The sequence below is a fragment of the Typopeltis vanoorti genome, chromosome 13 (genome assembly GCF_054136105.1).
Source record: "Typopeltis vanoorti isolate ZY-2024b chromosome 13, IOZ_Tvanoo_1.0, whole genome shotgun sequence".
NCBI lineage: Eukaryota > Metazoa > Arthropoda > Arachnida > Uropygi > Thelyphonidae > Typopeltis > Typopeltis vanoorti.
Genome location: NC_143561.1, coordinates 61,341,793 through 61,367,319, shown reverse-complemented (window position 1 = coordinate 61,367,319; position 25,527 = coordinate 61,341,793). Strand labels below are relative to the sequence as shown.

The window sequence follows — 25,527 nt, the reverse complement described above, 5'->3', positions numbered from 1 at the left end:
GTTAGAATTTGCTGTGGACCATGAGATGATGATCTGAAACATTATATTCCAGTAAAAGGAGTATAGAAAATGGACATGCCGATCAAATTATGGGAAATTAGGAAAATTATGGGAAGAACATGATTGATATGATTAAAAGAAGATGGATAACATTAGTACAGCAGTGTTGAACTTTTCGAAGAACGGATGTAGACTTGGATCATAGTTTAGTGATTGCAAACATCAAGTTAAAATTAAAAAGAATATATAAACCCCATTATCAGAAATGAAGAGAGCAAGAATAAGTGAATCAGAAATAGGAAGAAGGTACAGAACGGTGTTAGAGAAGAAATTTAAGTGTGGACAAAAAAAAAAAAAAAAAAAAAAAAAAAAAAAAAAAAATTCGAATCTAAGACTGAAAGAAGTAATGAACACGACAGAAGAAACAGTACCAGAAGAAGAGAAGATCAAGAAGAAATGGATTAGACAAGAAACACTGAAGTTAGTACAGGAGGAAGAATGTTGAAGATAAAAAGGGATACATCAGAACAAATAAAGGAGCAATATAGAAGAAAGTGTAATGAGGTAAGAAAAAAAAGCAGTCAGCCAGATGAGATGAAATGGTTAAAAGCCCGATGCAATAATATAGAACAGTATTATGGAGAGCATAAAAGTAGGCAAGTGTACAAACTGATTAGAACCATTAATAGAGCGTGGCAACCAAAACAGACCACAGTTTAAAAAAAAAAAGCAACGTATTGATGAATAAATATAAAATTGCACAGCGATGTACAAGGTAATGTAGTGAGTTATATGAAAAAAAAAAAAACCTAGATCTAGCTAGAGTTTGGAAACTGACTGAAGAATTGAAGCAGATATCACCACCAGATAATGAGTATGATATGGAATTGCTCCACTGGTATCGCAGACTTTGTTGATCCGCAATACCAGTAGATCAACGAGGTCTGTGATACCAGTATTGCAGACCTTGTTGATCTGGGCGACGTCAAAGCTGGCATGTTGTAGCAGTTAATTGTATAGGCATCAGATAACGATCGCGTTTTTTCTTTATGGTCAGAGCATCGACACACATCTGATCGACCCTCCTCCTTTATACAGGCTTGGGACTGGAATGAGACCCCCTAAGGATTCTATGGTGGCTTTTTGCTTTGCTTCCTGGCAAATCAGAATTAACTTACAGTAGATTATTAAGTGTCTTAAAGGGCTTACGTTCATCATTAGAAAAAGGAAAGACTTAGAAAGCAGGTTGTGCCTTTTATGTAATGAACTTTTATATGTTAAGGTTTTCATCATTTATTTCTGGAAATTGTGATTGTACTTTTCACTTACCAGTTTTCATGTAGCCATAAGCATAAATAAATAAATAAATGCTTTCTCTAACATATTTACATCAACAACTATAACAGTTTGTTTATTTCATATGGCACAAAATCTTTATCGCAAAATTGTTGCCATCGGTTTGAAGTTACGCTATCAAACAGATGCTGAATTCAACATGAAAATTAAATGCTTCACAGCATTAGCATTTCTTCCAATGAGCGATGTTACTGATGGATTTGTTGAATTGACGATCAGCAGCAAAAAGTTAATTATTTACGCAGCATCTCTTTTAATTTGCATAATTTTTACATGATTTCATTATGTTATGTCACTGACATTCACCTTAATAAAGATTTGCCTTTTTAATGATTTTATAATACCCTTTATCATCCATTGATTATTTACAAAAATTAATGCAAAATGTCTTACACCGAAAATGTTTACAGTGAATTTTCCTAGAACCCTAGTTTTGCCTTCCTTACTATACTAGTCACTCTCCTGGTCCGAGTCTTATATTCTTCATGCATCTGCTCTCCACCCCTCTCCTTATATCTCTTCCACAACCTCTTTTTCACCTGCAGTTCCTGTTTGATATTGTTTGTCATTCACTTTACACTATATTGTGTCCTCTTCTTCTTCTTCACTCATAGAATACAGCTTGCTATTGCTGCCAATAAATATTCCTTCACAAGTTCCCAAGCACTGATGATATCTCACCCTTTCAATTTCTCTCTCCATGGTACTGCCCCGAGTTGATATCTAAGACTATTATAATCATCAGCCTTATAATTCCACATACATTCCTTTCTCTTTGATACTTGTGCCTGTGTATTCATCTTCCAGTGAAAACCACATGGTCACTCTCTCCAACTGGGGGAAGAGATACCATCTCAGTTATAACCAGCTCTTCTGATGCTATGACCAAATCCAAAACTCTTGAACCTCATGTTCCTTCTATTACATGTTGCCTAAGACATTTGTCCCTCAGTTCTTCTAGAATCCATTCTCTAATTACTACATGCATTTTCCTCTTCCCAATTTATAGTGTCATAGTTAAAATCTCCCATAGCCGTCATTCTTCTTGTACTTGCCAAGCTCAACTGCCTAAACATCTCTTGCTCCTCACCCTCTGTGATCCTTGGTGTGTAGCAACACTTCACTAAATATCTTGTCTTGCCCACTTCTACCTCTCACCATATGCTTTCAAAACCATTAATGTCACTGATCTACAAAGGCTCCACTCTGAGAGGACATAAGTCATCACTTATCATAAGCAGTACTCCACCACTGCATTTTCCCTTCCTATCTTGTTAAAAAATACTGTACCTTGCTACTTCTATTCCTGTTATTATATCATCTTCATTCAACCACGTCTCAGAGATTCCAATAATCTTCGGACAGGCTGATACTATCAGTGCCACCAATTCATCTCCTTTATTCTAGAAACTCCTGGCATTAGTATAAAGCATAAAAATGTCACTGTTTCTATATCTATCATTATCCCCCCCCTCCAGACTCCTTCCTACAAGACTATTCCCACAAGAGGCCATCCTTGCTACCATCCACCCTGGTAATTCTAGTTTCCCTTCATTGACCACTGACTCATTCAGAGAACAGCAATCTCTCCAGATGCCTACATCCTTCCTCATTCACATTCAAGTGGTTTCTCGCATACAGTTCCTTTTTGTCCTCAAATGCCCTCCAAGTATCCATTCCAAGCCTCTCTTCTGACACATTCTGGTTATCACACTATTCATTATTAATGCTCTTCTACTCAGCTTGTTATTATCAAACCTGAGCAACGCACATTACATTCTCTCTCTCTGAGTTTTCTTCTGTGCAACATATAGCAGCAATAATTGTATATTTTGCCCTATTGCCCTTTATTTCATATCAGACTGCCTCAAATGAACTACAATCCATATTCCTGTCTTACTGATCTCCCACTCTTTTTGGCTGCAAGTCATCTACTGTCATCAGAAGCATACACCCCAGCCTCCTATCCTATTCTCTCTATGATCCCTGAAAATACTTTACCCCCTCACATTCTATTCCTGTAACTACATCATCTGATGTCATCCAAGTCTCACTAATACCTCTGACTTTTTTCAAGATTGCACCAACCAATGTAAAGGTAGTTGAGGCCTAAAGAACCAGGCCATCAACTACCTTTACACCTTCTTTGACTACTACACTCAATAGACATGTTGAAATGAAGGCCTTCATTCTCACCTAATATTCAAGGCCAAGAAAGGTGCCAAATCAATCAAAAAAAAAAGAAGAAGAAAGCAAATTACAAGTGGAATGAGACAAAAAGCTCTACTTTCATTCTCAACATACAATGAAGTCAACAAGAGAAATTGACTTCATTGTATGTTGTCAATTTTAATTATTAATAATTAGTTTCCAAAAAAAAGTCCAAATTTAACTTCAAAAGAGATAAATGCAGAAAACACCTCTTGCACAAATCACAGTTTTGTCTTCTTATCTCTTGCAACAACTACAGGTGCAATTTTTGTCCATCTCTGCTCACCCCCCCCACTTCTGTCTATAACATAGATGGTACTAGTGCAACAACACCCACAGACAAAGCCGATCTCCTGGCATCATTCTTCTCAACTCCTGCACTGAAATAACCTCTTCAAAATGAACATCAACAAATTCCTTCTTTCCTAAGCCCCCCCCCCCCACACACACACACAGCTTCAGTTTGTTATAAGTTCTCCAATGTCTTATGTGTAGAGTTATAATTCCTTTTTTTTTTTTTTTTCACATCATGAACCACACACATACACATGAGAGGCTGCAAAAAATCTATAGCATATCAAATACCTTTGCTATTTTTTATAGGTATGTTATAGCAAAGAATATTTAATTTGCCAGCCTGGTTCCTTGAGTGGTTAGTGTATCCAGCCAAAAGGTTGCGAGTTTGAATCCTGCCATGTGCATGGATATTTGCAATTGTCTGTAAAAATACTAGTAGTGGTGGCAGTGGGGGGGGGGGGGGGGGGTAGATGGTGTTGGTGGTTCACTGTAGTTGGTAGGCTGAGTGGAGACCGAGAGTTGTGGTGCCCTCCCTCAATGAGTTTTTTTTTTTATGCTGGCCTGGTCAGCTAAGTGGTTAGCATATCTGCTCTCATCCAAAAGGCTGTGGGTTTGAATCCCACCGTGAGCATGGATGTTTAGGATTGTCTGTGGAAATACCAGTGGTGGTCGGGAGTAGATGGCATTGGTGTAGTTGCAGTCAGTTGGTGATTGAATGGTGGAGACAGAGTTGTAGTGCAGGTGTCCCCCCCCCCCCTCGATGAGTCCTTGGACTCCCTGGAGGTGTCAAATAATAAACGAAAATAAAAATAATTTTTCAACTAAAGATACTGGTAACTGATATTAACAGCTAAAACATATTAAGTAACACAAAATCTCTGTTTGAAAGTTTTGATATTACACTGACAAAAGATGAAATAGGATAATACAATATACTGTATAATAGATTTTTGACTATGATTAATGCAGCAAGAAATCTTGATCAAGGAATGATTAAACTGAAATCCTTGAATATAAATATAGTTTTTACTCAAATATTACTATTACTACTACTCACATCTTTTCCAGGTAAACCAGGTAAACCTCTTTCTCCTGGTTGGCCATTTGAACCCTAAGAGGGAAAAAAAAAGAAGGAAAGAAAGAAAATCAATAATGGTAATTGTTATGCTGAAAGAATTTAATAAATAACATGCATTCATTGTGTCATTAATGGCAAGGCATAATACATTATTTGGAAGATATTCACTACAGTCACTAGATTTATCATGGTTTGCTTCAATTCATTCAGCTTCAATGCTTTGCTATGTTTTAACTGTGCTTGATTACTCTTCAGAAAGAATCTATTCTTCAGTGACTTGTTCACTAGTTTTACTCAACTTCCACTGATATCTTGTATTCTATTGTATGCTGCTGCACTAAATCTTTCTTTCTTAGCTATCTTATATAGTTCTATAATAATTCTTATTTAATCTTACTAATCAACACCTATAATGGATTTTCTCAGTTTATTCTGACAGTGAGCACTCCATAATCTTAATTACTCAGCTTCTAAACCTAGTTAACTCTTTTTACAATTCAAAGAAAAAAAAAATTGGTAACTAAACATTAAAAAACTGAGATTAACAAATAAGTTAAACAGCAATATCGATACTGATTTTGAAATAGTTTCTAAACCTGAATTTATTATCTTCCATCAACTCTGGATTCATTGTCTTCTTACAATGGTGCCGTTTGCAGAGTCTTGAATCGCTTCAGTCCAGAGAACACCTTAGACTTATTAGTGTAAATTACTAGGATACCAGTTTAACACTGAACTAGTGTTCACATTCATCTACTCAAGCATGACAATTAACACACACACATACACACAAGAACACACAGTATTTGTATTTGTATTCATGGAGAAATGTTCAAAATCCTACAATCAGTAAGCACAGCATACAATAATTTTCATTTTAATTACATAGGACTTCCTCAGGAGTGGAAAATATCATGAATCAAACTTACAAATACAAAAAGATTAGCACAGTGACAACAAATACCATATTATATAGGTTGTTAGTAATTCAAATTATTTATCAACATGCTCCTTATGGTACCCAATGGTGTGCTTTCATTTGTATATTTGGTGGTCATAGCTAAGTAACTCTGACAAAACCACTGACAAATAAACTAGTAACAACTCAAAGTTGCTACTCAACTTTGAGTCGAGTAACAACTCAAAGAGAGCATCACATTAAAAGATGAGACATGGAACCCCTGCAAAAGAGGGAGAATAAGGATTGACTTTTTATAGTGATTCCCTAATAAGACAAGTGCTTCAGGACAGTGTAACAAAATCATGTTTTCCTAGTACCAAGATTAAAGATGTTAGTGATGCTATACGGATGCAGAGAGGAAAAGTGAAAGAGGTAATTATCTTGCCTGTACTATTAATCTTTCAGGTGACAAGTGTGCTATGCATGAAGAAATAAAAGAGTTGCTGATACAAGCAAATAAAAAGATAAAGAAAGTAAAAACTATGAGTCTGCTGTCATGGTATGACAGAGGCAAGATGAGATGAAGAGCTATGATTGCAAATGAGTCAGTGCACAGGTTGTGCAGGAAGAATGGTGTAAATTTTGTGGATGAGTGGTGCAAGTTTAATGGACAGAAGGACCCATATAAGACAGAGTTTCCATTTGAATGGATTCAGAATTAAGTGTCTTGAAAAGTACTGTTCAGTGAGAGTTGTTTGAGGTAGGGGAGGATGAAGATGAGCATGTGTCCAGGCCACCTAGACATGAGTAAATAAAAAAGTAATCACATGATTATGAATGTAGCTCCCCAGGGTCTTAACATCAGTGGGATAATAAAGACAAGGTGGAAGGGAAGTTGTGTGACAATTCAGTTTATGTATAGTAATGCCAGAAGTATTCGAAATAAAGATGATGAGATTTTAGCACTGATTACTTAAACTTGCCCAAAAGTTTAAAGGCATTAGTATGACTTTAAATAGGAGGACATTGGTGTGACTGAGAGAGGATGATAGACTCATGGTGACAGAATGCAATAGGTATAGTATTATTTTCATAAAAGACAAAAGCAACAGAATAGGAACAGGGGTTTTTCATCTCATCTGGCTGACTGCTTTTTTTTCTTACCTAATGATAGCAGAAAGACTGAATCAAAAAAGCGTAGAAGTACATCAGAATGACAGGGATGCAGAGGACAGTTAATTTGAGGTTATGTGTATGAAAGAGAGACCCAAAAGATGAAACATATAGTTGGTTGCTGCTATAGGTCAGGGAATATAAGGCAGAATGTAGATGGCATGTGAAAAATGAAATTAGCACTATGAGTGCAAGTCAAATAATTATTATCTGTGATTTAACTATGGGGACATAGATTAGATGGATGAAAGCAAATGGAATGGAATTTATACTTCTATGAGATAACATGTAGCAAGAGAGCCATGAGGTTCAAGAATGCTAGATCTGGTCATATGGATAGAAAGGTTTATGTATTGGCAGTTTCATGTTAGGTTTTTTATATAATGGTTTTAATTCACAACACAAGACAATAATAAGAAAATAAATAATATATTTATTTACTTATTTATTGATATTACACTGTTTTTATACCCAGCTTCAGAACTCAAGCAGTTTGTCATGGTACACAAACAGCATCAATTAGTTAATAGTCTAAAATTCTAATAGTCCTAATTATGCCATCTATTATTTGAAAAATAAAAAGGTTAATAAGTATTAATTTGATCTTAAAAAGACTGTCTCTCAGATTTTTAGTAAACTAAAACAGCATATGTGTTGAAGTTTGGGGAACTGTTTTAAAGCTGTTGCTGATTCCAAAAACATCTCTCTCTCTCTCGCTCACTTGTAATGACTACTCTGTAGCACTTTTGTTTTCTTCCAACTGATACTGTGTGATACAGTGTCCAACGTATGGTCTATTAGTCCTGACTATAAAGATGGTAAGTCAGGACTAATTTGTTAATCTTGTTTGTTATCTGGAGGGGGAATTTTGAGCAGCAATGCTTCTTACTATTGTGTTCCAAATATGTTCCTTGGGGTTGAGATCTGTGGAGCATGCTGGCCACTCAATTTGATTAATATCCTTGGTCTCCAGAAGTATCTCCACTAGTCACATACAATGTGGTGTGAAACTGTCATCTATAAAAATGAATCCTTCACCTACAGCACCAGAAAATGATTGAACATGACAATGAAGAACTTTGTTGCAATATCATTCACCAGTCATAGTACCATTTTACAACACTTATAGCTTGGTGTGTCCATTAAGAATAATGCCTCCCTACACCATGATCCCAGCACTGCCATATCTATCCCTTTCAAGAACATTCTCATAATGGTAAGCAGTACCACTGTCACACCAGATCTAGTGTTGTCTAGAATCAGAGGAAAGATTAAAATGACTCTCATCTGTAAAGAGTACATTAGTCCATTGGTGTCTTGTCCAATTTTTATGGATGAAAACATGCTCAACAATAAAAGGACACAGACTACAGGGCTTTGGGCGTATAGTATATTTCAGGTGTATAGTATGAATATATTTCTTACATTCTGCAAGGCAGATATCAACAGAGCTTCCTGTCTCTCCATAGTAAGTCAGGTCACAGGCACAGGGCACTTCATATAATTCTGATATGATAAAGAAGAGAGAATTTGTCCTCAGGTGAAAAGATGATGGTTTCCAGTTAGATATATGGTTAAATTTTAGTTTGGAGCTGATATATATTAAGCACTGTGGATATCTTTTCAGATGTGCCCTGAATGTATGGAATAATAACAATTTTGTTGTGGTCTTGTGTATTAGAGAAGGAAAGGAATTTGAGAGGTGTATTTTAGTATTTTCAATATTTTCTTGGGATTATAGCCTTTGGCTAAAAAGTGTGGCAAAGGTAGGTGAGTTCAGTGATAAAAGCTGTATCACTGGAACAGATAGTTCTGGCTCTGTGTGTTAATGTTTTTTTTAGAATAAAATACTGTTGAGCTGGATGATGATGTGATTGTTTGTGCAAATATCTTTTATATAATGCACTCATGTCCAAAAGCTAAGGATGAACTACATTTTTTTACCTGTAGATGAAAAAATTTTCATGACAACAGCCAAATGTGGACATAAATTTATTGCCAGCATACTAATAAATTATATTACACAAAAAATGTGTCCTAAATGTTATACAAATTAAATTGTAACACTTTTTTGGCAAAAGTTACAAATTTCCTAAGGACATAGTTAAGGAATTAATGTACAGTGTTTAAAGAAAACAATGCAGAAAGCCATTTCAGTATGGAATATATCTATCCCGAAATGCAATGCAGCCCTCGCAACATTGTACCATGCTTAGAATCAAGTGATTCAGAAGTTCTTGAGGCAAACTGGTCCACTCCTCCTTCACCGCAAGGATAAAGCCTTGTTTGTTTTCTGGAGGGGAATTTTGAGCAGCAATGCTTCTCACTATTGTGTTCCAAATACGATCTATGGGGTTGAGATCTGTGGAGCATGCTGGCCACTCAATTTGATTAATATCCTTGGTCTCCAGAAGTATCTCCACTAGTCACATACAATGTGGTGTGAAACTGTCATCTATAAAAATGAATCCTTCACCTACAGCACCAGAAAATGATTGAACATGACAATGAAGAACTTTGTTGCAATATCATTCACCAGTCATAGTACCTTTTTACAGCACTTATAGCTTGGTGTGTCCATTAAGAATAATGCCTCCCTACACCATGACCCCAGCACTGTCATCTCCCTGCGGATATGTATAATGTTATGCATTAAGGGAAGGGCCACTACCCAGACTGGTTTCCAGTACCCAGACAGTGTTGTACCACCTTACCCAAGTCCTGAAGATACTTTCAGGTGCAAACTTTGTTTGCTCACACTTGGATAAAGGATTAAACTAAATTTATTATAGTCTAACCAAGTGAAAAATAAACTTTCAACATCTTTCTCTAAATCCAGAGTAATTTAATAAAAAGGTGGCACACCTTTTGGCAACTCCTACAGGTAAAGATGACTTCGCTATTGCTTCTGCCTGGTATCTCCACGTCTGGGCCTGGCTCCCACCAAAGAGACCTCAATAAAGGTCAAAACTAGTCTGGGTAGTGGCCCTTCCCTTAATGCATAACATTATACATATTCGCAAGGAGATGTGTTTTGCATTATGGAAGATACTGAGATAGGAGTGATGTTAGCTTGGTCCACCTTTGCAACGAGTTGCCTGGTGTTGTACCACCTTACCCCAGTCCTGAAGATACTTTCAGGCGCAAACTTTGTTTGCTCACACTTGGATAAAGGATTAAACTAAATTTATTATGGTAAATAGTGAAGTAATATCTAAGTTAATTATTATGTCTGAACAGAATATTTAAAACTATAAAATCATGTGTGTATCACAGTAAAAATTACATTTATTATGCAGATATTTCATCTTCATAATAAATGTAATAAATACAGTAAACTTTACTTAAATATAAAGAGCTAATAAGCTTCATTTCGGCAACAAAAACATTATTTAAATTAAGGGGATATTAAATCCCACATTGTTTTAAAACCGAATAAGAAACTCAAAGATTGGAATCAGAGAGTTTCATGCCGAATATAGTATAGTAAACTATAAAGTATCGGCGATCACTAAGCGTCCGCTAAATGCAAGTGGCCCAGCACGTAGTGCAATACCGGAAATCTCGCAGCAAAGTCGGTAAAGTTCTGATCACTATTCTTAGGTATTTTCCATAATGTAAAAACACATTTCCTATAGGAAATGTATGCTGTTATTACATTATGGTGGTGAGGTCACTACCCAGACCGGTTTCAGCCTTTTTTGAGGCTTCATCAGTGAGTAGCTAGACCGAGTTAATACCAAAGTGTATAGCGAAAAGAACTTTATACTCTGCTATACGAGTTTCCGAACAGGTGCAACCATTAAGTTACTTAAATATAAAGAGCTAATAAGCTTCATTTCGGCAACAAAAACATTATTTAAATTAAGGGGATATTAAATCCCACATTGTTTTAAAACCGAATAAGAAACTCAAAGATTGGAATCAGAGAGTTTCATGCCGAATATAGTATAGTAAACTATAAAGTATCGGCGATCACTAAGCGTCCGCTAAATGCAAGTGGCCCAGCACGTAGTGCAATACCGGAAATCTCGCAGCAAAGTCGGTAAAGTTCTGATCACTATTCTTAGGTATTTAGGTACTTAGGCTGAAACCGGTCTGGGTAGTGACCTCACCACCATAATGTAATAACAGCATACATTTCCTATAGGAAATGTGTTTTTACATTATGGAAAATACCTAAGAATAGTGATCAGAACTTTACCGACTTTGCTGCGAGATTTCCGGTATTGCACTACGTGCTGGGCCACTTGCATTTAGCGGACGCTTAGTGATCGCCGATACTTTATAGTTTACTATACTATATTCGGCATGAAACTCTCTGATTCCAATCTTTGAGTTTCTTATTCGGTTTTAAAACAATGTGGGATTTAATATCCCCTTAATTTAAATAATGTTTTTGTTGCCGAAATGAAGCTTATTAGCTCTTTATATTTAAGTAACTTAATGGTTGCACCTGTTCGGAAACTCGTATAGCAGAGTATAAAGTTCTTTTCGCTATACACTTTGGTATTAACTCGGTCTAGCTACTCACTGATGAAGCCTCAAAAAAGGCTGAAACCGGTCTGGGTAGTGACCTCACCACCATAATGTAATAACAGCATACATTTCCTATAGGAAATGTGTTTTTACATTATGGAAAATACCTAAGAATAGTGATCAGAACTTTACCGACTTTGCTGCGAGATTTCCGGTATTGCACTACGTGCTGGGCCACTTGCATTTAGCGGACGCTTAGTGATCGCCGATACTTTATAGTTTACTATACTATATTCGGCATGAAACTCTCTGATTCCAATCTTTGAGTTTCTTATTCGGTTTTAAAACAATGTGGGATTTAATATCCCCTTAATTTAATATCCCCTTAATTTAAATACAGTAAACTTTATTCAAATTCCTTATTGTAGTTCACTATTTGCACTGTTTTACAATGAGGAATTTGAATAAAGAAACAGTAGAGGGTATACGTTAAATTGGAATCTCTTTTTGTATACAGTTGTGTGTTCATTGGTTAAAACTATTGGGCTGAAAATAAATTAAAACAAATGAGTTAAAAATTAAAAAATGAGAGATTAGAAATTTATTTAATACAGTTCAGAATAACAATTTTCCAAACATTTTGAATAGTAAGGCAATCATTACGATTGAGGTTGGGTTGATGAAGTAGGGATTCAGCACTTCCTTTGTATAAATGTTCATGTTTATATATGGATCCTGTGTATAGTGTTTTCAATCTCATGTTGTGTCAGGCCCTATTTGTGAGGTATGATAAGCTGGATATAGTCTTGATATTCTGAGATATGTTAGACAGATCTTCCTGTTTGTCCATACTAAAACAAGTTGCACAAATATAGTACTTTGTATATGCTAGGTAGCATCACTGGTGAGAGTTTGTCTTTTGGAGAAGGTAACAAGTTATGAATTTGGTTGTTAGGTTTATAGCTAGCAATGAGCTTATATTTTTTCATAATTTTTGCCACCTGTTTAGAGATGCCTTTAATATATGGTATAGGAGTCCTGTGGGCTTCCTCTTGTCTGGGTTGCTGTATAGGAGCGTCATTAATTATTTTTTGAGTTATTCTTGGATTATAGCTATTTAATAAGGCTATTTGTATGATAGTTTCGTTCTTGTTTTAGGGATTCTTCACAAAAACAAATCTTCAGAAAAACAAATCTTGATGCTAGGTATTTTAAGATGCCATATTTTTGAGATGGATAGTGGGCTAATGTATTGTGGATATAATAACATGTAAAAGTTGTTTTGGGGCAGACAGAAGTGGAAATGGATCCATCTTGCTTACATTGGGTGTGTACATCTAGAAAGGAAATACCTTTCGATGATTCTTTTTCTAATGTGCACTTAATACAAGGATGTGGGGTGATGATTTTTGTAGAAAGAAGTGGAGTTCTGATTCTGTGTGACTCCAAACTGCAAAGACAACAATGTATTGCAGCCAAATTATTATTATTATTGATATTACTTGACACCTCCAGGGAGTCCAAAGACTCATCAAGAGAGGGCACCTACTCTACAACTCTCTATCTCCACCATTCAATCCTACAACTACAACAAGCTGCAACTACACCAATGGCATCTACTGCCAACCATCACCACTACTATTTTCACAGTCAATCACAAACATCCATGCCCATGGCGGTATTGTTGGTTTTGGACTGAGAGAGAGAAGATTATTTCTTCTTGATGTTTAAGATAACCTAACGTAGTCAACTTTTATCTTGAACACCAAGAAGAAAGTATCTTCTCTCTCTCTCGACCCAAAACCAACAATTTGGCTGTGGTACATTGATTATGTCTTTGAAGTTTGGAGTCACACAAAACCAGAACTCTATTCATTTCTACAAAAAAAAATCAACACCCTACATCTTTGTATTAAGTTCACTGGAAAAAGAATCATCAAAAGATATTTCCTTTCTAGAGATCTGGTCCTCCTCAGATTCTGTCAGAAGTTTTAGATAGGATCCTGAGGTGAGTGACCAAGATTGTGGCAGGTCTATGGAATGCTCCCAATGAGAATAGACTGATGGTCAATGGGCCTCCAAAACTAGCTGAGACCAAAAGAAAGGGGATATGATAGAAGCATATAAGTTATTAAAGAGGTTTTATGGGATTGACACCAAAGACTTATTTCAGTATATGGCAGAGAATGGAGTCTCTCTTAAATTAAATATTCTGTCATTAGCAAGGGTGTTGGGAATAGATTTTCAGCCTGGAGGATTGTAAATTGGTGGAACAGATTGGAAAAAAGAGATTGTGAATGCATCGTTGGTGAATGAGTTCAAGGAGAGATATGATAGGTATTGTGTGAAGAATAGTCAGAGTGGATCTCTCATGATGAGTCATAAACTCCAATGAGGTGCCTGAGAAATAATAATAATAATAGAAACAAAAAGATGGTTCTTTCAAGATTGAGAAGGTTGACATACTTGAGGTACTTAATGAACAATTTATCAAGTATTTTGTTCTCATGAGTAGCATTATGCAGAGTTTGTATGAAGGAAATCCACAGGGAGTGAGAAGGAGGTATATAATTATTATTATTATTACGGGTATCTCCATGGAGTCAGTAGACTCACCGCGGGAGACCCAAACTAGCAAAACAATATCTGTCATATCTCTTCTTGAATTCATTTACAGATGAAGAGCTCACAACAAAGTCAGGCAATGAATTCCACTCATTCACCACCCTCCAGGCAAAAAACCTTGTTCTGACACCTTTGTTAACCACACTCTTCTTTAATTTCCAGAGATGACCTCTTGTTCTTCCATCACTATCACACAGCTGAAACATTTCCCCTGCATCAATCCTATAAAAACCTTTTAGTAATTTGAATGTTTCTATCATATCCCCTCTTCTTCGCCTATCAGCCAATCTCTGCAATCCACAAGCTCTCAATCTATCAATGTAGGGAGCATTTTTTATATCACTCACCAACTTGGTCACTCTTCTCTGAACCCTCTCCACAGCCTCCTCATCTCCAAGGAATCCAGGTGACCAGACCTGAGCACAGTAATCCAAATGTGGAAGTATCAATGCTTTATAAAGGGGAATAATAACCTCTTTATCTCTGGATGTCAGTGTGTTCCTCAACAACCAAGTAATCCTATGTGCAATCTTGGACACCTTAGCAATGTGTCCTCTGAACTTCATCTCCTTATCTACCAATACCCCTAAGTCCCTAGCCTCATCAATCTCTTGGAGTACCTTTCCATCTATGTAGTACACAGCTGGTAATCTTTTAATCCCAAAATGCAAGACTTTACACTTTTCCACATTGAACTGACATCCATTTTCTTTTGCCCATTTTACCAGCTTATTTAAATCCTCCTGCAAACTTTCAACATCAGCTTGATTTTTTATTGCACTACACAACTTTGCATCATCAGCAAACAACTGAATATCTCCCTTTAAGCCGTTTCCTATATCATTTATATACAAATTAAACAACATTGGCCCAAGCACAGAGCCCTGAGGCACACCACTGGTCACCTGCCTCATTCTGGACTCGGCTCCTCCATACACCACCTTATGGTATCTCTCCCTGAGCCATTCTCCTATCCATATCACCAATTTAATATCCATTCCCATCTGCTCCAATTTGCGTAACAGTGTTCTATGGGGTATCCTGTCAAAAGCCTTAGCAAAATCCAGAAGTACCACTGTGTAGCCAGTTCCTTTGTCCAACTCTGATGTTATTCTATTATGGATAGTTAATAGATTGCTAAGGCAGGATCTACCTTTAACAAAACCATGTTGGCCTCTATAGAGTATCATATCCTGATCCACCCATTCTTGAATTTTGTCTTTAACCAACTTTTCCAATACTTTTACCACTACTCCTGAGATGGTGATTGGTCTGTAATTCAATACTGCAGTTTTAGAGCCACCCTTATGCAAAGGAATCACTTTGCCTAACTTCCACTCCCTAGGGACCATACCAGAGTTCAAACTTAAATTAAATATCCAGGTAAGAGGGGTTGACAATTCATTTGCACATTCACGCAACACCCGAGCTGATATTCCATCTAAGCCTACCGCAGTGTTTGCATTTAAGTTTCGCAATATATTTAATACCTCTGATTCTTTAGCTTCAATTCTCACATTAGGTATTGCTATAGGTATAGAGATATCCTCACTTGGGTGATAGACTTTTGAGAAGTGATCACTCAGTAACTCGACTATTACATCTGATTTTGTCACCTCAATACCATCAGCACCCACTAAGGTTATCCTTCCGAAGTCATTCTTCCTCTTACTTGCCACATAGCGGAAGAACTCTTTGGGATTACCCTTGATCTCTTTGGCTAAGGTCTTCTCATAATCTGATTTAGCTTTTCTTACTATGCTGGTAACCTTCCTAGCTTGAGCCTTGTACTGCTCATGGGTGTCCTGATCGCCCTTCTCCTTGTAAATTCTCCATAACATTTTCTTTTTTTGTAGTTCAAGCTTGATACTACTGCTCATCCATCTAATGCCTACCTTGTTTGACCTCCTGACCATGGGGACACAATCTGATATTGCTTTCCTCAGATACCCACTGATTTTATCCCAAGCACTGCTAACATCTTTCCCTTGCAATATGTTCTGCCATGGGATGGCTGCAAGCTCACTCCGAAGCTTGTTATAATTGCCTAACCTGTAGTTTCGTACATACCCCTTCTTAATAGAAAAATCCACAGATTAGAAACGAAGTACTAAAATTGGTCTACTTTAGAAAGGAGATGATAAGATTAAAGCTTTGAACTAGAGGCAAATCTGTGGCCTGAATCTTCTGTTATACATGGAGGTGGTAGAAAAGTCAATGAGGACCAGAATCCAGAATTAGGATTCTGGTCCTCATTGACGCATTCTCTATATTTTGGCAATCTATTTATATAACATAATAACGTGAAAAATTCAGTGGATAACAGAAAAAAAACAGAGATACATATACAGCAGTATATTTATATTTTGCAAAAGACTTTGATAGAGTGGAATATAACTAGTTGGTAATTAAATTTTAAACTGATGTATTTAGATAACAGATTAATGAGTTGATAAGAGACTGGCTATCTGACAAGTTCAGCCATTGAATATGGGTAGAGAACAGTATCCTGGAAGAGGAAAGCCACTAGTAATGTACTGCACTGATGTGTTTTATGGCCAGTACCATTTAACTTAAATGATGATTAATACTGAGAAAAATTTAAATGGAAATATTCAGTTGTTTGAAGATACAAAGTTGGGAGGGCTATGAGAAGTACAGCCACCATTAATAATTCAAAGTGCATATAATGTGATTCAGCTTCTGCATCACATTATATGCACTTTGAATATAATGTGATTCAGCTTCTGCATCACATTATATTCAAAGTGCATATAATGTGATGCAGAAGCTGAAGAAATAAGCATGGAAAAAGGATATTATGCAGCAATCTGGATTATTATTTTTTAATTTTAACTTTTTAAAGAAAGAAAATTTAAGGTGTTGGTTCTTAATTTTTAATTATGTTAAACACTTTTTTTTTAATTAAAGACCAGTGATAAATACTGCAAAAATATGCTTCAGAAAGTGTGTTTTTGCAAAAGTGAAGCAACTTACATTAAAGAATACTTTAATCCTTTGCCATAAAACAACTGCTATTTTTATTCAATAAACACATGAGGAAATTCATACATTAAAAGTAATTTCATCACTAACAACTAATTTATTACTATCAAATATAAACTAAAATAGTTTTGTTTAATTGATAAATGAGATACATTTTAAATTATACGTGTAACACGGTGATCTTACCCGTTGCCCTGCCTCTCCAGGCTCACCTCTAATTCCCTGAAAACCTTGTGGACCCTAAAGAAATTAAACAGAAAAAAATCTTTGTACTTATTTACTCTTTTGTGTTAGTTACACATTAATATAGAGCTTTAATGGTTTATTAACAACACAGAAGTAAAAAAAAAAAAAAAAAACCTGAATATTTTAATCCAATATTTTGCCTACACTGTAACCATGGCATTTTCAAAGTAACACAGTAAACAAATTAATTTGAATAAGAACATAGAACATCAAACAACCATTCAAATATTTTGACTATGTCTCTGGGCATATTTAAAAGCAGCCAGTTTTCTTTGTTTATTTATTTAAATGCAGAAATACAGTCCCCAGATATATGGAAGTGTTTCATATCCATACTTTTTTAGGCTAGGAGTGTTCTGTAAAGTATACAGAATAGATTCCAAATATAAACTCCCATAATACAGGAGTTTACAATTTCAATGTGGCCTGTAGTTCCTTATATTAAAGGAGTATCTGAAATTTAAAAAAATAAAAAGCTCCTTAATACCAGTTACAAACTATCTATAAACTAATATTAAAACTGGCGTCTCCTATTGATTCTTCAAAAGATGACGTTCACCTATGAACAGTACCTGGAGTATACAGGATCCACTGCTATTACCAGTGTAAACTTTGATATAATGGAGAGTCTGGAAGATCTGCAGTGAAATGGAGAGAAAAACATTGCACTTATGTAGTTATAAACTAAAACAAATGTTCTTCACATGGAGAGAAGCATTGTCTGAGAGTGTTGGTGAATATAGAAACTGTGAATGGGTTTATGACACAATTTGATCATTCTGTGTGAAAGTGTAGACCTACCATAATGACTCTTTTGATGTTAATAATAATAATAATAATAAAGTGGATTAGAAGACCATGTGCTCAATATCCTACATGCAGTTAGATAGATGGGGAAAAATTATTACTCTAAAAAGACTATGCTTCAAATGTGACATTATTTTGAGTTTTGAATTTGTTTTAACTGAATAACTGCATGTGAATTTTGATTGGTCTCCACAGGTGACTGTTGTGATAAATAAAAAAAAAATACAATATCAGGTGAGCATCACATCTGCTACACCAAAGAAAAACTGTTAGTCCAATGTAGAAGTCACTGACACAGTCAGAGAGAGGAAATGAGAAGAAGAATGCGAGGGAGTGGTAGAACCAGGGACAGAGTGATGCGAGGACAGCAGGTAAATAGGGGAACACAGAGAGAAAGGGTTAGAGGAGAGAGAGAGAGAGCGAGGGGTACAGATGAGCAATCAAGGAACAGAGTGGTTAGAGGTGTGATGTATGGAGACTCGATGATCTCTGGTATGCAAGATAGGATGACAGAGGTGTGTTTGCCTGGAGGGATGATACAAAATATGACTATGGCAATTAAGAGGGGTGAAAGGATGAATGAAATGATTGTGGTGGTGGGCACAAATGACTTAAGAGGCAGTGTAAATCGGGCAGCAAGAGATCTGAAAAAAAATGCAGAGAGGGAAGATTGTGTGTGTTGCCCAGGTATGATAGTGACGAGCTGAGCAGAAGAGCGGCAATACTGAATCGAATAATAACCAGAATGTAAGAGAAGAGAGGATTGGAATACATGGATGCTTGGAGGGCATTTGAAGACAGAATGGAACTGTATGCTAGAGACTGCTTGCATTTGAATGAGGGAAGGACGAAGGCATCTGGAAAGATTGCTGTTTTCTGAACAAGTCAGTGTGTCGATGGAGGGTAACTAAAATTCCCATGGTGGATGGTAGCAGGGGGTGGCCTCTTGTGGGAATGAGTGCCTTGGGAAAGGGGGATGACATCAGGTAACATTGAGCCCGGGGGAGAGAGGGGACAATGATAGGTATAGAAGCAGTGACATTTTTATGCTCTATGCTAATGCCAGGAGTATCCGAAATAAAGGAGATGAATTGGTGGCGCTGATAGCATCAACCTGGCCAAAGATTACTGGGATCTGTGAGACGTGGGTGACAGATGATGATATAATAACTGGAATTGAAGTGGCAGGGTACAGCATTTTTTGGCAGGATAGGAAAGGAAAACGTGGTAGTGGAGTACTGCTTATGATAAGTGATGACTTATGTCCTCTAAGAGTGGAGGCTTTGGAAGGCAGCGACACAAATGGTTTTGAAAGCATATGGTGTGAAGTAGAAGTGGCCAAGACAGGATATTTAGTGGGGGTGTTGCTATAAACCAGGGAACACAGAGGGTGGGGACCAGGAGATGTTTAGACACTTGAGCTTGGCAAGTGCAAGAAGAATGATTGTTATGGAAGATTTTAACTACAGCAGTAATTAAAAGGTATACAAAATGATCAGAACCATCAATAGAAAGTGGCAACCAAAACAGACCACAATTAAAGATGAAAAGGGCAAAGTAATGATGAATAAAGAAAAAATTGTACAGCAGTGGACAAGATACTGTAGTGAGTTATATGAAGAAAAACTAGATTCAGATAGCATTGGGAAACTCACTGAAGAATTGAAGCAGATATCACCACCAGGTAATGAGCATGATATGGACATTTTAAGAGGAGAGGTAGAAAAAGCAATAGGACGGCTAAAACACAACAAGAGTCCTGGTAGCGATAACATTACTGGAGAAATGATTAAATATGGTAGTGAAAGTATGGTTACAGAAATGCACCAACTATGCAATATGGTATGGAAAGAAGGGAAAATGCCAGAGGAGTGGGTGAAATCAATATTAGTAACATTATACAAGAAAGGAAATAAGCTAGAATGTAAAAATTATAGAACAATTGCCTTGATAAGTCACCTTGGTAAAGTGGTGATGATCATATTGACAGAAAGATTGAGAACACAATTGGAAGCATACATTGCAGACGAGCAAGCAGGATTTAGGAAGGATAGAACTACAATTCAACAGATTTTGACAATGAGGTTAATAGCAGAGAAAGCTAGGAGAAAAAACAAAAACCTATATACTTGCTTTGTTGACTTTCAGAAAGCATTTGACAGTATTGACCAGAAAGTGACATTAGCAGTTCTGGAATCCTATGGAATTGATAAAAAAACTGTTGAAAGTTTATTTTTCACTAGGTTAGACTATAATAAATTTAGTTTAATCCTTTATCCCAGTGAGAGCAAACAAAGTTTGCACCTGAAAATATCTTCAGGACTGAATATAGTGTTGTACTATCTTACCTGGGTAAGTAGTACAACACCAAGGCAGCTCGTAGCAAAGGTGGAGCAAGCTACCAACACTCCTATCCCAGTATCTCCCATAATGCAAAACACATCTCCTTGTGGATATGTATACTGTTATGCATTAAGGGATTGGCCACTACCCAGACTAGTTTCAACCTTTATTGAGGTCTCTTCAGTGGGAGCCAGGCCCGGAGTTGGAGGCAGAAGCAGTAGCAAGGTCATCTTTACCTATAGGAGTTGCCAAAAGGTTTGCCACCTTTTTTTATTGAATTACTCTGGATTTAGAGAAAGATGTTGAACATTTATTTTTCACTAGGTTAGACTATAATAAATTTAGTTTAATCCTTTAATCCTAAAAAAAGGTGGCAAACCTTTTGGCAACTCCTATAGGTAAAGATGACCTTGCTACTGCTTCTGCCTAGTATCTCCAACTCTGGGCCTGGCTCCCTCTGAAGAGACCTCAATAAAGGTTGAAACTAGTCTGGGTAGTGGCCAATCCCTTAATGCATAACAGTATACATATCCACAAGGAGATGTGTTTTGCATTATGGGAGATACTGGGATAGGAGTGTTGGTAGCTTGCTCCACCTTTGCTACGAGCTGCCTTGGTGTTGTACTACTTACCCAGGTAAGATAGTACAACACTATATTCAGTCCTGAAGATATTTTCAGGCGCAAACTTTGTTTGCTCTCACTGGGATAAAGGATTAAACTAAATTTATTATGATAAAAAAACTAATAGCTATATTAAAAGATGTTTACCAGAATGCAGTTGCAGCAGTTAGAATAGGTGATGATTTGGGGAAATGATTTAAAACAAGCAGAGGTACTAGACAGGGAGACCCAATATCACCAAGCATTTTCATTGCACATTTAAAAAGAGCAATGGATAAAATGGAAGATGACAAAGGAATATCTGTACACAGAATGAGAATTAACAATCTGAGATTTGCAGATGACATTGTTATTACAAAAAAAAAAACTACCAAAAAACACTGAAACTGTTAAATGAGGAAGGGAAGAGATTTGGACTTGTTATGAACTTTGAAAAAACAAAGACAATGGTATTTGGTGAGAAGAACATGAAACAAAAGATACAAGTGGATGGAACTGATATAGAAAATGTAGAACAATTCACATATTTGGGAAGTAAACTGACATATGACTTGGACTGTAAAAAAGAAATAAAGATCAAATAAAAATAAAGAACAAATCTGAAGGCCATGGATAACATCTGGAAAAGTAAAGTGATCAGTCTGCAAACAAAACTAAGAGTATTGGAAACATGCATCTTCAGCGGTGTACTGCATGGATCTGAAACGTGGGTAATAAATAAGGAATCAAGAAAAAGAATTTTATCATTTGAAAGAACTTGTTACAGGAAGATTCTAAGAATAGGATGGGTACAGAAAATCACCAATGAAGAGCTCTATCAGAAGATACAACCAAAACAGAATCTAATGCAGAAGATTATAAAACGGAAGCTGCAATTATTTGGACACATCTGTAGAATGAGTGAGGACCAGAAGATAAGGACATTTATGTTTGGTATTTTGGATGGTTTAAACAGAAGAGGTAGACCATACAGAGAATGGATAGACGATATAAAAGACTGGTGTGGAATGGGTGTACAAAAACTGCGACACTGTGCACTGGACAAAGAAAGGTGGAAGAAGATAGTGAAACAGGCATCAGACATCAACAGGCAGTGAGCCCATGATTCGTAATGATGATGATGAGTATAAGCTGGGAAGAGGAAAATGCAAGTAGTAAGAAGGGGATAGAATTTCTGGAATTCTTGAGGGACAAATGTCTTCAGCAGCATGTAATAGAGGGAACATGAGGTTCAAGAGTTTTGGATTTGGTCATAGCATTAGAAGAGCTGATAATAAGTGAGATGACATCTCTCCCACCAGTTGGAGAGAGTGACCATGTAGTTTTGACTTGGAAGATGAACAGACATGCAGGTGTATCAAAGAAAAGGAACGTATGTGGAATTATAAGGCAGATGATTATAATAGTCTTAGGTATCAACTAGGGGCCGTTCCATGGAGGGCAGAATTGGAAGGCCAGGATATCATTAGTGCTTGGGAAATTGTGAAAGAATATTTGTAAGCAGAAACAGTAAGCTGTATTCCATGGGTAAAGAAGAAGACACAATTTGGTGTAAAGTGGATGACAAATGATATCAAACAGGAACTGCAGTTGAAAAAGAGATGATGGAAGAGATATAAGGATAGGGGCAGAGGACAGATACATGAAGAATATAAGATGCAGGTCAGAGTGATCAGAATGGTGAAGAAGGCAAAACTGGAATATGAGAAGAGATTGGCACTAAGATCCAAAGAAAATCCTAGGGAATTTTTTAGCTATGTGGCCAGTAGGCAGAGAAACGATTATGGAAGAATGACATTGCGGGATAAAAATGAGAATAGAGTGACTGATGCAGAGAACATAGTGGAGTTGTTCAATGAGCACTTTATTGGAGTAGTTCATCCTAGAGAAGGTTTTAATACTAGAGGGATAGGGTAGGTTCAGGGTTTAGAGGTGCAAGAGGAGAGTGTGTACCAAATACTGAGTACTCTGGATACAGTAAAGCTTTTGGACTGGATGGTATTTCACCACGAGTTTTGAGAGAATGTGCTAAAGGACTGACAGCTCCTTTGACCTGGCTTTTCAATAAAAGTCTGGCTGAAGGAAAGGTACCCAAGGAATGGAAGGAAGGTGAGATAGTGCCATTGCGTAAGGGCAGTAGCAGACTCGTAGTGTCTAATTATAGGCCTGTTTGTGTGTCAGTAGCTGTTAAGGTCTTGGAGAAATTAGTAAGGGACTATACACAGATTTGGGCAGATGAGGATAATGTTGTCTGCAAGAATCAACATGGATTTGTTAAGGGGCACTCTTGCTTTAGTAATATGATTGCCTTATATAATAAAGTGACAAGAGCAGTTGATGAGGGAAAGGCATATACTGATATTTTTTTGGATTTTGCAAAGGCATTTGACAGGGTGCCACATGATAAGCTGATATGTAAGTTGCAGCACATGGGTTTAAATGTCAGATTAGTTCAAATTGATTCAAGATTGGCAGACTGATAATTATCAGAGAGTTGTGTATGGTGGGGCAATATCAAGGAAGCAGAAGGTTACAAGTGGGGTTCCACAGGGCTCAGTACTGGGACCTGTATTGTTCAATCTTTATATCAATGATATTGTCAATGGATTTGAAGGGGACATTCAGTTGTTTGCAGATGATGTGAAGCTGGGATCAGTAACAGTGCAGATGTGGCAGCCCTGCAAGAGGATTTGAATAAATTAGACAGATGTGCAAATGTATGGGGGGTGTCAGTTCAATGCAGCAAAATGTAAAGTCTTGAGGTTTGGGATCCATCGATGGGAGGATGCATACTCGATTGGAGAAGCTGTACTGGAGGAGGTAGGGGAGACAAGAGATCTGGGGGTGATGATTGATAGAAAACTGAAATTCAGGGAGCATATTGCAAAGGTGGTGAGGGTAACTCAGAGGATTGCTGCAATACTGAGAAGGATGCTGACCTGCAGAGATAAAAGAGTTATCATTCCGTTGTATAAGACTCTGATCAGACCACACTTAGACTACTGTTCTCAGATTTGGTCCCCAGCATTTGAAGGGGATAAATTGACTGTGGAAAGGGTACAGAGGCAGATAACAAAGATGGTTTCAGGACTGGACAATATGAGTTATGAGGATCGACTGAGGGAATGTGGACTGTAGAGTTTGGTGGATAGAAGAAGGAGAGGTGATATGATCGAGACTTTTAAACTGTTGAGAGGCAGTTACAGGGTAGACATTGGAGAGAGTTCTTTCAATTGGTGGAACGGCACTAAGGAGTGATGACAAGGGGCCATCCCTAGAAGTTACGAAAGGAGGCTGTGCTCGAGGGTGAGGAGTGGTTTCTTCGCGTGGAGAGTGGTTTTAACCTTGGAATGCATTGCCTGAGAGAGTGGTTTGGAGTGAGAATGGTCAATAGGTTCAAGGAGTGGTATGATAAACTTTGTGTTTCCTTAAAACAACCTCCCACGATGAGTCTTTTGACTCCATGGAGGCCTGGATTATTATAATAATAATAATAATTTAACATCCGGTTAAAGTGCTTGAAATTGCAAGAAACTCTATGGCTAAAACTGATTTTCATGCAGGATATTCAATACAGATGCTCAAGCGACACCTTCTTCCATTATAATCCTAGATCTATGTGCTAGCATGTGGATCTCTTTCTACACCACTAGATGAAGTGTTTTTCTCGGTTTCCAGTACCCTCATGGTCCTCAATTCTCCCCCTCCTCCCCCCCTTCATTTCACAGTGCAGAAATGCAAGGGCAGCAATGAAAACAAGTGATATGAGAGCATGGAATTTGACTATCAAGACAAGCTTCTTGATAAAGTCAATAAGGTTACTGTTTATTTCTGTGGCACATGCATAATAAAAGTGCCAATTCAATAAACATGAAGTTACCTTCCGGAAGGCTACAAAACATCAACATCTGGCTTAAAAACACTGAAACAAATAGCAACTACCACTTGCTTTGGGCAAACCTATATATATATACACATATATACAGGAATATCTTGTATAGTGCAGTTAATTGGTTCCAAGAAGCGTCCACGCTATGCAAAGCCCTGTTGTTCGAGGTCTATTTATAAAGTTTTTCAATTTAATTTGTTTATTACAAAAATTTAGGATAATGAAAATGTTTAAAAATGAAAAAAATTGTAATTTTTATTAACTAAATAACAAATAAAATCCTTTTAAACTGATATAAAAGTTGTAGAACGCAAAACAAATATTGCTTCAATTTACAGTAATTTACTTTTTACTAAAGTAGTCTTTTATTGTTCGTTGAATGATCCTTGTCTTCTTTGTCTCTTCAAGTACTAGATCTCTGTAGCATCTGATGGCATTATTGAGACTTTGTCTCACTTTTGATACTTCTTTCCAATTTTCGGCATTCATGAAA

General features: G+C 36.9%; 1 protein-coding gene across 1 annotated transcript in view; it reads right to left on the bottom strand.

The window, feature by feature from the left end:
- Positions 1-25,527, bottom strand: part of LOC150100214 (uncharacterized) — an 850,396-nt gene that overhangs the window by 634,521 nt on the left and 190,348 nt on the right. The window contains exons 9-10 of the mRNA XM_090402345.1: positions 17,313-17,366; positions 4,922-4,975 (exon numbers count right to left, since the gene is read on the bottom strand). Coding sequence (XP_090258471.1) covers positions 4,922-4,975; positions 17,313-17,366 — 108 coding nt within the window. The remainder of the gene's footprint in view (positions 1-4,921; positions 4,976-17,312; positions 17,367-25,527) is intronic.